Source organism: Podarcis muralis, chromosome 8 (assembly GCF_964188315.1).
Source record: "Podarcis muralis chromosome 8, rPodMur119.hap1.1, whole genome shotgun sequence".
Lineage (NCBI taxonomy): Eukaryota > Metazoa > Chordata > Lepidosauria > Squamata > Lacertidae > Podarcis > Podarcis muralis.
In genome coordinates this window covers 47,001,550-47,014,972 of record NC_135662.1, presented here as the reverse complement: position 1 = coordinate 47,014,972, position 13,423 = coordinate 47,001,550, and the positions used below count along the sequence as shown (strand labels likewise).

At 44.1% G+C, this 13,423-nt stretch overlaps 1 protein-coding gene across 1 annotated transcript; it reads right to left on the bottom strand.

Moving 5' to 3' along the window:
- Nucleotides 1–730: 730 nt before the first annotated feature.
- TGIF1 (TGFB induced factor homeobox 1) lies at nucleotides 731–13,216 on the bottom strand. The gene is made up of 3 exons (XM_028737280.2): nucleotides 12,289–13,216; nucleotides 3,701–3,930; nucleotides 731–1,789 (listed from the first exon to the last, which is right to left on the bottom strand). Exons 1-3 carry the CDS (start codon nucleotides 12,302–12,304, stop codon nucleotides 1,232–1,234), a joined length of 804 nt encoding a protein of 267 aa, XP_028593113.1. The 5' UTR covers nucleotides 12,305–13,216; the 3' UTR covers nucleotides 731–1,231.
- Between the last annotated feature and the right edge of the window lie 207 nt (nucleotides 13,217–13,423).

The following is a 13,423-nucleotide window of genomic DNA, read 5'->3' as shown; positions in this document are numbered from 1 at the left end:
TGGCGGCACATTGCAGAGGACTGGAGGTGGCAGACAAGCCATCACAGAAGTTAATTTGCCATCACTAATGTTGTTTAGGAAGAACCTCCAGCGGAAGAACCTGCAACAGACCCCCCAAAGACTCCCAATGGTTCCTGGAATGCAGTTTGAGCATCTCTGCCTTAGAGAACTCATCTAACAGATTCTGTATTTAGGGCTATATCCAATGCTGCACCAGTGGGTTGCTGCTGGCACAGTGAATAGGACCTCCTTCCTCATCCAAAATCTGTTCTGGGGTCCCCTAGCCCTTCAGAGCTGATTCAGAGGGCATGTGAGGACTGGAGGAGACGGGGAGGAAAGGGAAGCTCCACTGCACACACAGAAGTCTGTTATGCCAGGAGAGCTGCAGCATTGGAGAAGTCAATAATACAATCCTATGATTTTTTAAAAACAAAGCCAATGAATTTGTTTTTAAACATGCATTTACTTGACCAGGAGTGTTAAACAGATTTCAAGGCTGCACATGTTAAAAGATGACACACATGTGCATATAGATCTGATAACATAGACTTAAAAAGTCACAGTATACAATATTTTAGCATTTGCTGAGTAACGTATTTATATCAACCTTTTAAAGGGGTACTTTTAAAACTGACAGTATTTGGAAGAGGAAAGGATCTCTTTGCTACAGTGTAGCTGGAAGTTTTGCATTAGTTCAAAACCACACACAAAACGCAATATGAATCCACTATTAAAGAAAATATTTTATTACATCATGAAAAAGCATAATCATTCAAATTCAAACATGTTTTAAAATCTTGAATTTGTTTTTTAAGACAGCCTGTTGGTATATTTTGTTCCACGTGGGAATGATATGAAGACTAATCTTGTTTCTAAATATTGCACAGTCTGGAGAGAGAAAAAAACAATGAAAATAATAACAAAACAAAATCACATGATATTGGGAATCATCTCACATTATGAAAAAAAAAACCCTACTACAAAACATTTATTTTTTAAAAAAAAGAAAAGAAAGAAAACCCTTTTGTTTCTACAGTAGCTTTAAGTCTATAATTCTTGGAATGACCATATCCCACTGAAAACCACTTCAGTGACAGGAAGCTTCATTTCAGCAATCCCTTGTGCAAATAAGATTAATTAAAAAATGCAGTTAAGTCTTTGATACCATGTAGACAATTGCCACATCTTTCCGTTATATCCCTGCCCCGGGGGGGCAAATATGAAGAATGTTTTATATCATGAGTTTCGCCTGCAGCTCCATCTCCGCAGCCCGTTTCAGTGCAACATCCACCAGGAGCTGAAACCCACTAAAGTCCTGGTTGAGGTCTGGAGGGGTCGGTGGGGGAGTGTTGAAAAGCCCACTCTGTGCATTTGTACCAGGTCCCAGCTTAGACACATCCTCGTGGTATAGATGGGCGTTGTCTGTGAAGTTGGTAGGGGAAGCCCGCTGCAGGTCATCCGGGGTCTGACCAGTGCCACCCGGTTGGCCAAAATGGAAAGGAGCATCTTTCAGTGCAGTTACGGTGGTGTGGCAAATTACTGATGGCCGAGCCAAAACGGATCCCAAGGAAGAAGATTTGCAAGTCTTGTTTGGTCCTGTGCTACCGGAGAGGAACGAGCTCTCGATCAGTGGAATGCAGTTTTTTGTGCCAATGGAGAATTCCACTGGGCTGCCGTCAGCCATCTTGGTCCCTCTTCGTGAGATGGTGAACTGATTTGGGTCCTTCCCGTCCTTCCTCAGCATGTCAGGCAAAAGCCTTCGGCGTGCATTGATAAACCAGTTGCAGACCTAAGAACACAAGCACATCTTAATGCCCACCTCCACTCATTTCCGACTCTGTGCCATTAGAGCAGTTGCAGTTAAATCCATGACTCACTTCAAGCAGATTCCTTAACTGCAGGACAAATGGAAGTCCAGCAGACAAGTTATGACACATCCTTGAATGAAGGCCTTTCTTTCCTTCCTGTTTCTACCAGCCCTTTCTGCTTACTAAAGAGCCTCAGGCTCTCTGCTTAGCCTAAACCAATAGGCTTAGTTTTTTAGCTCTGTACACATGTTAACCTGTTACTCATTCTTCATTACATTTGAGTTAATTAACAACAGGAAAATGTTTCCCTGTGAAAGAGAAACTCCTCCCAAAAACAGTTACTGATTTGCCCTGTTCAACTGACTGTGTCAACAGGCAAAACAGAGATTACCTCACTGAAGTTTGCCCTTGTTTGAATATCAAGCCAGTTTCCTGGGCAATAAAAGGACAGCTTAACAACCCTTTTCATGTTTGCTGGATAAGGATGGTTTCTCCTTCTGCCCAGTGCAGACAAAGGAAATTTGCTTATCGCTTACAAAGAAATGATATTCTAAGAAAGCAACAGGATGAGAGTTCAAAAGACAGATTTATGTCTTTAGCAAGCTGGATTTATGCAGTCCCAACACACACACACACACACACACACACACACACAAAATCTTTTTCAGGTGTTCTGCCCCATCACATGAAGGACACACAACCCTATATATTGTGAGTGTGTGTTGAGCAGCAAGGCCTAAAGCAGAGCTAGCATATGGGGGGGGGGGGAAAGGTTAGTGGGGATAGACTTGTATGAATGTCTCCTCATATTTGGCCCTCATTGGTTCAGGCTGAATGTATGAGGAGGAGTGATGTATTGTGAAAATATGTGCAAAATTACAACACACACACACACACACACACACACACACACACACACACACACACATTCCAAGGGGGCTGTATCTTTTGTGTTTTCAAAATTTCTTCTGCAGAGCTGCCAACAAAACATCCAGCATATTTTGGTCTGGATTCGAGTGTACACATTCCAGGCTACTTCCAATGGAACTTTGGACCTTGCTTCCTAGAGTCTGCAAGCTTTTATGTGTGTTAGCAAATAGAGACTCCCATAAAATACAGAAGCATAATTTCACTTTGTTCTTGCTGATACAAAGAATTGCGCACTGTCACTGACAGAACTGGGAACAGAAACCAGCCCTCTAACTTTGCATTCTAAGGTCAATCTGAGTACAGACACATGCACATTATTTGCCAGATGCTTGAAAAGAGCTATTTCTATGAAAAGCTACACAGACACATTACATTACAGGCTTATGCTTAAAACTGCTATATTTGGAGCATTGGGGGGACGGAACTCTGCAGTTGCCACTTCCATGTCCCCACTGTCACCCTGCCCATTTTCCAGAGTCACTGTAATGTGCATCACATCTTGCTCCTGTTTTGGAATACTACAGGGAGCTTAAAGTTACAATACGTATATGGGTTCAGTGAGGCCATTACAGAGATACGCAAATTCAGCTTGTGACGAAAACAGCCAGATGTAATTTACAACTCTATGACACCATACATGCTGCTAGAGTGAGCCCAAACCCTCCCCCCCAATCCAAAGCCAAAACAGAACCATCTACTTTACGTGTTTGCACTGGTTTGTAAGTAGATCCCAAATCCAAAACAACACCTTTCAAAATATCATCAGCGTATGAAAATAACACTTCCATTATAGTAAAACATAAGCTCATGGCTATACAACCTCACCAACTAACACTATTATACAATGCAATCCTATGCCTATTTATTCAGAAGCGAGTTGCACTGAATTAAACAGGACTTGCTCCAAATTAAGTGTACTTAGGATCATAGTCTTAAAACGTAATTGGAGCATCTTTAAATACCTGTAGTGTGGAGAGGTGCGTCTGTCTTGACAGTAGTGCTTTTTCTTGCTCTGAAGGATAAGCATTGAAGCGGTGCTCATACAGCCAATCCCGAAGAATCTGCACCGATTCCTTGGGCAGGTTACCCCGCCTCCTCCTCTTGACTGAGCTTGCAGAAGAGGAAAGATCCAGAGGGACATCCATGCTGTCATCGTCCTCTGTCTCACTGCCTGATATTGCAACAGCAGCATCTATGATAAAAACGCAACCGTGAACATTGCATGACTGTCTCTTCATCTTATCCATTCAGACACATTTTATCACCTGCAATTAAAGTGTGGCAACGAGCATCAGAGAGGCAACCATAAGATCTACCTCCTTCCTGTATTCTGGGCATACTGCATAGGTGTGCCAGTCACCTTAACAACCATCCACATGGTCTCATACATACAGTTGCTTGCATCATTTGCCAGTACCATACCAACTCTTGGCCAGCAACTGTGGGTATGCAATCCAGCAAATTTCCTTCCAAGCTAAATGCTTCATGATCAGGTAGGCAGGAAGCCAAAACCAAGATTAGATGTCAGTGATATTCCAACACTCCTTAGAAACTTCTAGCTTTTAAAATTGTAAACATTTTCTGCTCTTCTATTCACAAACCATTTAAGACTGAGCACCTGAAATTTTCAACAGAGGCCAATGTGCCCAACTGCTCCATCCAGGATTAAATGCACAAAAGCCAGTGTGGTATTTTTCAGCCGTGACTCTGTGCTGGCATAGCAGTTGATGTACTATATTTAATGCTGGCACAGCAAATCTTAGGGATGAGCCATGGATCTACCTACATCCAAGTTCTCGAGTTTAACTTGCTTATGGGTGGCATCACTGTTCGTTTCATGTAGTAAATTTATAGGAAACTGCCAAAAACAATCTGCCAAAAACAATCACAACTCCCAATTCCCCCCCCCCCCCCCGCTTCTCCTGTTGACAGTGTGGGCTGTTGACTGACTATCAGAGGGAATCCACTGCCAACAGCTGGTGTAAAGCCCTGAAACGGGGACAAAATGACAGTGAAATTGGCTGGGCCATGATCCACTACCTCTTAAGCCTATCTAACAGCCAGAATGGCCTGATTTTGGAGGTGGGCACAGCTAAAATTAGGCAAAATGCTACCCCTCCCCACACCTTAAGCTTTGGCCAGTACAAGTAGCAGGGCTTTGGATGCAATGGTGGCACTGCTGTTCCATTCAGCCCTGTTGCTCCCTTACATCAGGTATTTTCTAAACTCTGCCTTGTCCCTGATTCTTTTTAACTGGAGAACCAGGGGGAGAACTTGGAATCTTCTTGCATGCAAACAACGTGCTCTACTGTGTTCCTCACCCTGCCCCAGCAGGCTCCATTCATAGCAGCAGTATTGTTTCAAGCCTTTCATATACAACTATTTGGCAATAAATTTACAATTCCATTTTGTACCAGAGAGAGCTAACATCTCAATTCTATAATCATATGTCTAGAAACATAACCCCACTGATTTAAGTAAAGCTTACTTTCAAGTCAATGTGCTGAACACCGCAGTAAAAGGAACATCTAAAGAAACTAGCAATACTTAGGTGGAATCTACACACATATAAAAAACTGTTCTGAAAATGCTTTTTTAAAAGCGTTTTAAAAAATACATTGAATTTTCCATAAGGCTCACCATTGCCATCTAGTGTCACATTGCACTTAAAACGTTTTATTTGCAGCTGTATCACTGAGTTTAGAAGAAGGTTGTTACTACAGGTCATATAAACAAACTAGTCAGTGCAGGAAACCAAAGCTTTGGCTACATGTCTTTTATTCCCACCAGAAATTTTAGGAATCCAAGCCATATACACTAGTTTGACAGACAAATCTTATTGAGTTTCACTCACTGGCTGGGATAGATTCAGTCCTAAACCACATTTCACTTGCAGAAGAAAACCAGGCAAATATTAGTCAGAAACGTATACTACAAGAATACAGAATCTGTGGCCTTCCAGGTGTTGCTGGATCTCCCATCAGCCCCAGCCAGCATGGCCAGTGGTCAGGGATGCTGGGAGCTGCAGTCCAGCAACATCTGAGAGTCACATGTTCCCCCATCCCTGCTATATTCAACTCAGGGACAGTGTAATGTTACATCTGAAACTACAGATGAAGCAAAGGTAAAGTATTCCCATTGAAGAGGACCAGATGACCGCCCTCTCTCTTCTTCCTTCACTCCCAGAGCCACAAGGGAGATAAGATTCCAGCTAAAAGCCAATGTCAGCACACAACAAGCAGCTTTAGCTGGGAACTTTCGTCATAAGCAACTGCACATGGCGCCTTGACACAATGTCTACCAGAAACCTGGACTCTATTCCTGCAATGGAGCTGCAAGGCCAGCAGTCCACACACAGTTAAGCATGGATGGCAGGTCACCAATAAGAAGGAGTCTAATCCCAACCCCATTTACCTGAGAGTAAGCCCCACTAAATTCAATAGTTGTTATTTCTGAGCGGACAAGGCTAGGATTACACTGTAACCCTCAAATTACGATACCTCCACTTCCTTTATCCCCCTCCCAGCAAAGGTTATTAAAAAATGATAGTTGTGCAGAGCATTTAGACAATCATCACTACAGAGCTTCTCGCCCCCTGCCATCCACAACAGTATAGGGTGATATGCATCGTTATTCAACAGGTGGTAACAGTGTTAGTTGCAAAGAGGGTTCAGAATAGGTATGGACTGCACAGAAAAGAAGCCCCCAAACCTAGGTCCCATCATGCATTGTCAAAGGCCATCAGGGGCCAAGCCACTAAATGCTCCACCATACCCACTGGTACTTCTGACCAGACACTCCTGTCTCTTGAAGGATCACAGCAAGGACATACAGAGCAGAGCAGCCAAGTAGAACAGTAGTTCTAGTGGAACGCCCTACAAAGGATGCCCAACTATTGTTTTAATGATAATAACAATACTGTTGCTGTTGTTATTGTTGATTTATATACTGCCTTTTGACCCAGAGGCTCCCAAAGCAGCAAACAAAATAGAGACAAGTATAATAAAATGATGAAAAATGGCATAAAAATCAACCAACAACAAAGCAATGTGAGAAAGCAGGTGAACAACGTCCTCCCAAACCAGTGGGCTAAAGAAAGTTATCACCAACCCACTATCCCCATGTTTCCCAGTAAGAGGCATGAGGACACCCTCTGCGTCATGGCTATCCCAAGCAAGAGCCACTGCAGCAGAAGCTGCAGTAGGAAACCAGAAGCTTTTCTTCTCCGGGACCACCACTTTTTCTGTTCTGGCACAGCCCTCTCGGTGTTTTCCCAGAGAACATAATGACAGTGATGTAACAGCTGCAGCTCTGCCAGGCATGGAAATGCTCAGCCTGTTGCTCCTCTGTCAAGCACAGGAGCCCAGTAGGCACAGAAATTTTCGGAACCCCAATCTTCTATGATGTGTTCCCAAAGTGATGTTGCTCAACAGAAGCTCAGGAGAATAATTCTAATGTATATTTTATGTAGTGGTAGCTGGTGCCCACTGAAACTGGTGGGGTGGAAGGCCAGCGGGTGGAGCTAGAGCTAACAGCCAACTAATTATTGCTTCTCCCTGCTGAGTTCTATAGTGTGCAGAGAGTTCAGTGGGTCATTTGGCCATTGTCAGGCTTGCTCGGTGCTTTCCATGTACATAGAGAATATGTACGCAACAGCAAGTGGTTCAAAGAAGCAGACAAGTCAATGGATCTACACACATTGCACAAGTATTTGCATGATGAGTCCTGCCTTGAGGTAAACAGTCATGCTAAAGTATTTTAGTCAGCTAGATCAGGACATTGCCTTAAGAGCAAAAAAGGAGGGGTAGTGGAAATGTTACAAACTTGTGCTAAAAATATTCAAAAGCTAGACTTATATACTTCCAGTGCCCCTCCTCAAAAATGAAACTTAAGAGCCTGCTCTTCCCCTCCCTACCCCTCAAAAATAAAAACAAGAACCGATAAATCTCCTGACAGAACAAACAGAAAATTAAAGCAAGAACAAACCAGCAGTGCTGCCTGCCCTTTGATCTGCTTACTTATTGTGACATGTTCCCTCTGCTAAGAGGTTAATGATACAAAACAGGTTTGGGCTAAACAAGAGAAAACTGCCATGCAACTTCTCTTGGGGTAATGAGCTGATTTCAATAATGGAGCACCGGCCCTTTGAACTGCCAGGAGAAAAGTCCCCCTATTTGCGCAGGAGTTGCAGCAACAGGAAACTAGAAGTAAGGCAGCAGATCTCTCCTTAGTCCAGCTGATTTCTCATTAGAGCAAAGGCCACATTGGGGCTGCCATGGCTCTGTTTACACGGCAGCGTTTGTGCTGATTACAGGCTAGCTTTGGTTTTTCCTCTTGTTAGTAATCAGTCTGCGCATTTGATTTCCTGTTTTAACAGGGCACAGTTAAAAGGCATCCTTCCTAGGCTGTCTGTCTCATGTGTTAACAGTTAGTTGTTTGCTGTGTTTAAAGGAGGGGACAACTATTTGGATATAGAAGTGTTGCCTTGTTTTAATTTAGGGTTCTAATGCAGTAGAATTTAGACTTCTTAGGTAATGAAAGTATCAGAGATACTTATGTTAAGTTCCTCAAAGTAAAACAAAGAAAAAGCTGCATGTATGCATGAGTAAGAAGCTTCCAGTGGTCACCCTTATTCCAACTGTAAGTGTGCAGTTCTTGTTCATGTTTCTAGATCAATAGTGGGGATCTTGAAGCCCAAATGCGGCCCTCCAAACTTCAAGTCTTTCCTCAGGCCACAACTACCTCACTGACCCCACTCTGTGCCCTCAAGTGTTTTGGCCTGGCTTGAACGAATTCTTGAACTATGATAATGCTCTGACCATTCTGTTCTAGATAGATCTGGGATGGGGAATCTGTGGCCCTCAAGATCTTGATTGGGGCTGATTGGAGTTGGGGTCCCACAACATCTGGAGTGTTTTTAACAGTGCTCTTTGAAAACGCATAGAGAGAGTTCACCAGGCACAAGGTATTGGGACACAACTGGCTTTTGGCACAACTTGCAGGCCTCAATTTTGAAATTTACTCTAGATGCATGCACAGCATGACAGACTGTCAAAATGTATATATGCAAGATTAAATTTCTTTGGATTAACTGCACCATTTTCATCTTCCTGGCACAAAGTAACACCATATTAACGTGCATTAGACCACACACAGACCTGTACACTAGATACTGTTAATAATCTCTTTGATTTTGAATATTAGAGGAAAATAAACCCATTTAATAATAGGCAGGATAACGTAACGGAAGAGCTGTGCTGTGAAGAAGTATTGCAAAGGGTTGAAACCAGCTGCTTTAATAAGATTTACAAAGAGGCTTTCAAGAAGCAGGCTCTCCCTTTGCCAAGAGAACAATGTGCTAGACTGCTTTCTCCAGGAAATCTCTCTCACTGTGTGTGTTTTGTGAAGCTCTACTTGAGCCGCTGCCCATGTTCACAGGAGCAAAACATTTCCAGAAAGCACCTGCAGAACTCATTCCAGCACTGGGTTAAATCACGTGTACAAGATTCAAATCATGCCTAAATGTTTTAAGTCAAGAATTTCCAAACATGAAGAAAAGTCACTACTGTATACTACTGACATGAAGAAAGTACTGTGTAGTATGGACTCTGCCCAAATGCAATCAAGGCGAAAACAAAGGAGGCAGCAGGCTTGCGATTGGCATAGCAATTAAAAATAGTGGCACCTGGCTAGTGTGAACGTACCCAGGACAGCAAGAGAAAGAGAATTTAATGAGACACAAGGGCTGCCTATTTGTCTCCCTAACTTGTCAGAGGAAGGGAACACACAGCTTCAACAGAGAGCAGCTTTTTTGACTGATGCTCTATGAACTACTGTTTTTGTTAGTTAACCAATTCCTAGGCTTCTTATTTTAACAGCCCTTTTATACAGTGTTGATCTAGATGTTTTCATATATTGCTTGGCCATTGTGTTAAAACCCAGCTTGAGGAGTTCTTTTTTTTTAAATGGGGCAACAGGTTTGTTAAATAAACAAACTCACCCATAGTCATAAGCCAAAGAGGGATCAAAGAGAAACTCCAATCTCTGAGCAGCTGCTCCCATTCCCCTTAGCCAGATTATTTTATTTTCACAAGGTGTGTGCCATTCTAGCCTGCCCCCCCCAAAAAAGCACTCTTTTAGAACATGGTTTATGGATATGAGATCTGATACACAGATCAGAACCATTTGTACAGAATATGCTTCCTCCCCAAATGTGCATCACTAGGTATCTCATCATTTGAGCAAGTACCACAAACAAAGGTTATGGAATAATATACATTATTCATTCCACAGCAAGGGGAGACAGACATCATAATGGTTCATATACTGAAACATACCAACTCCCTCTCCCATCCCTCCACAGACTGCATTCCTTGACTTTAATCCTCCTCCCTGTGTGTCAGCTTGATTTTAAATCCACATACACATATACTTCTCATGTACAAGAAATCACAAGTAGTACTCAAATTTACACAGAACCAAGTTAAGTTTTATATTTGATAAACGATTTGATAAATTGGGATCAATTGCTGGGTGAAGGATGGGCTGAGAGTGAAATAAATAAATAAATAAATAAATAAATAAATAAAACCAAGTATGTTGAACCCTTACTTTAATAGGAACTTCCTTCCACGTTAGGATAATAGCACAGAAAATACTTCAGGGTTTTTCAGGACAGATGATAAACTACAGACCACATGTGCCAGCTTTGTAAGCCTATCATTTGAAAATGTTGAATTACACTGTCTTTTAAAGGTCAGGCCTCTGCAAACTTCCAGCTTGCAACATGTGCTCCCAATGCACTCAATGCACTCCTCAACTTTGAAGTCCTCCCTCTTAATCATGACATCTTTTCCTTGTTTTGCTTTTGTGCCCTGCCCAAGCTCACTAGACAGCTAGGCTGTTGAACACATGACAAAATGTAAATGCATTTAATGTTGAGTTGGGTTAACAGTTAGCTTTGTATGATGCTTTATATTTAAAACACACACACAAACAAATGGAACAGCTGCCTAGAGTGAGAAGCCAAAGGAACAATGGAAGCAGCAGCAGACAGGAAACCAGCTCACCACCACTGTGCAAATAGAAGGAGCAGAGGAATGCTCTAAAAATAACTATTCTAAGTAGTTCACTATGGAATTTTTGTCCAATAATGTTACTTATTTGTACAAACTGGGAAGCTCAAAAGCCAGGATGTATGACTTTAGTCACAGAAAGGGCAGGTCATGGTATGTAACAGAGAATCCAAAGTTACCGGTACTCAGGCAAACAAAAACTTTTGGACAGGATACAAAGTTATAAGCACAAACTTTTATCTACAGATATTCTTTTCGTTTATGGTGGGCTTATATTACCCACTTACCACGGCCTAACTGTAGCATTTGTGTGGCCTGGTTTCCTTTGTGTGTCTAGTTCTGCAGCTCCACATGAAAACTACAAACTATGGCTACAGAAGACCTCTTAAGTCCAAAACTGAAGAGTAGGTGTACATACACACACACACACACACACACACACACACACACACAAACTGCTACAGGACTCCTGGCAAAGTGAGAGGAATGTTTGAACTATGAATGTAAAATGTGTAGTTTAAACAAAAGCCAACTCTACAGAATGCAACACTTTTAAAGCCCAATAAAAAGTTAGCCTCACTGGGGCTTACTCTCAGGTAACTTAGTAAAGCACTGCAGCCTAAGGCAGTACACCTAGAGTAAACCCCACTGAGTTCAATGGGGCTTACTTCCGAGTAAACATGCATAAAAATGAGCTGTTTTTTCACAAACAAAAACAGTGGCAATCCGCTCCTTAAAAGGGTAGGAGGGGGAAATCCACTCTGTCAAACGGTGTATTTATGCGAGTTACCAAGTTATTTTATCATCACAGCCTCTCTCATTCTGGGGGAAGAAAGTGTACCTAAACCTGCTTTCGCGTCTTGTATAAACACACTTTGCATCTTTTAAATAAAACCAAAAGCCCTGCACCAGAGTTTGCTTAACCGCTTTTTAAATGGCTCCACCCCCGTCTCCATGCCCCCCTCCTAGCCGAAAATCGCAAACAAAGAACGCTCCTTCGCTTCCCATGCTCGAGGAAGGCGGCTGAGATTCTAAAACGTAAAAAAAACGACCAGAAGGCACATTCTTGTTTGAGAAACTTTCAGTATTCAATGAGAGAGAAGGCAAGAAGTAAAGCAAAACAAACGGGTTTAAAAGAGAGAAGGGGGAGGGGGAAGAGAGACTAGGAGAAAACTTTGTTCGGACACAAAGCAGGCAGTTGGAACATGTTTTTGACAGGGCGCCAGCAGCATGGAGTTGCAGCCTCCAAGCAGACAGCTTGTGTTTTGTCTGAGCGGAAAACCCCCCTCAACTGCCGTGTAAGACACGGACTGCACACCAAGTTTCTGGGGGGAAAGTCCGAGCTCTTTCCCAAAGCGAACTCGGGAGTTGCAAAGCAGCACCGTCGCTCCCTCGCCTCCGCCTGGCAATTGTTTAGCAACACCACGAGGAGGGCAGCGAGGCGCCTCAGAGCCCCACCAAACAAACCCACTTACTTTTTTTACTTTTCATCTTGGTGCCTGGAAACTCCTTCTGCCCAATCCTGGAAGATTCCTTCTATTTCAGAAACGGGAGAGGGGGGAGCAAAGAGAAACTTGGGGGGAAATGCGGCGGTGGGAGACCAAAAAAAAAAACACCCAAAAACCCCCACACAACAACTCTCCGGCAAGTTGTTTCTGAGGGAGGGCGTCGAGAGGGCGGAATGGCCAGGGTCCTCCAGCCCCGGCGGGGAGCTGAGAGAAGTAACTTGAGAGCGGCGCGCTCGGGCTGCTGCTGCTGCTGCTGCTTTCTTTGTTCTGTAACTTGTGGCTGGCGAAGTGAGGCAAGCGCAAGCAAGCGGCTGCCTTCGCCGCCACCACGAGGTGCGCCCTCCCCCACCGCCCAGCAATGAGTAAGCTAGAGAGTAACCAGGAGCCGGAGCCGCTTTACCCGCCTCCTCCTCCTCCTCTCCCTCTCCCCTGGCTGCTGGCTGGCGGCGAGGGCGAGCGACTCTGTCAGATACCAAGGCCAAAGAGAGAGGAGGGAGGACGCGCGAGCTCTCTTGCGAAGCGGAGGGCAATGGTGACGGGGCAAGGCAGGCCCGGGCCTTCAGTCTGCTTCCTGCTCTCTTTCCCAGGCAGCTGGAGGGAAAGGGGACGCCCCTGCCGGACCCCCGTCTCCAGCGAACTCCGCAATTCGTGTGAATGCGGAGCAGGGAGGGAGGGAGAAGAGGAAAGGCAGCGGCGCGGCGTCAAAAAAGTTGAGCCTTTGCAACTGAAACGCGCTTATTCGGAGCTAACTCCGTGAGAGTTGCAGCGCAATCCTAAACGAGTCCACGCGGAAGCTAGTCTTACTGATCCCAATGGGATCTTGAGCGGGTTAGGATTGCAGCCGAGTAAGCCCCATTGAAATGCACGGGGCTCGCTTCGGAGTAGGCGTGGTTAGGATTGCGCTCTTACTCCGGAGTTAGGATGGCAGCCTTGCCCAATCTCTCCCTCCATTCGGCAAGCCCTTCCACCTCCTCCCCCTCCCTTTCTGGGCTTGTTGTGACTGCCAGAGCTGCCTCGTGCTATTGGTGGACGCGTCGCCCTTGAGCCCCCTTCGGAAATTCCTGCCATGCTGGAGAACCAGTCAGACGCTGTCATGCTTTAC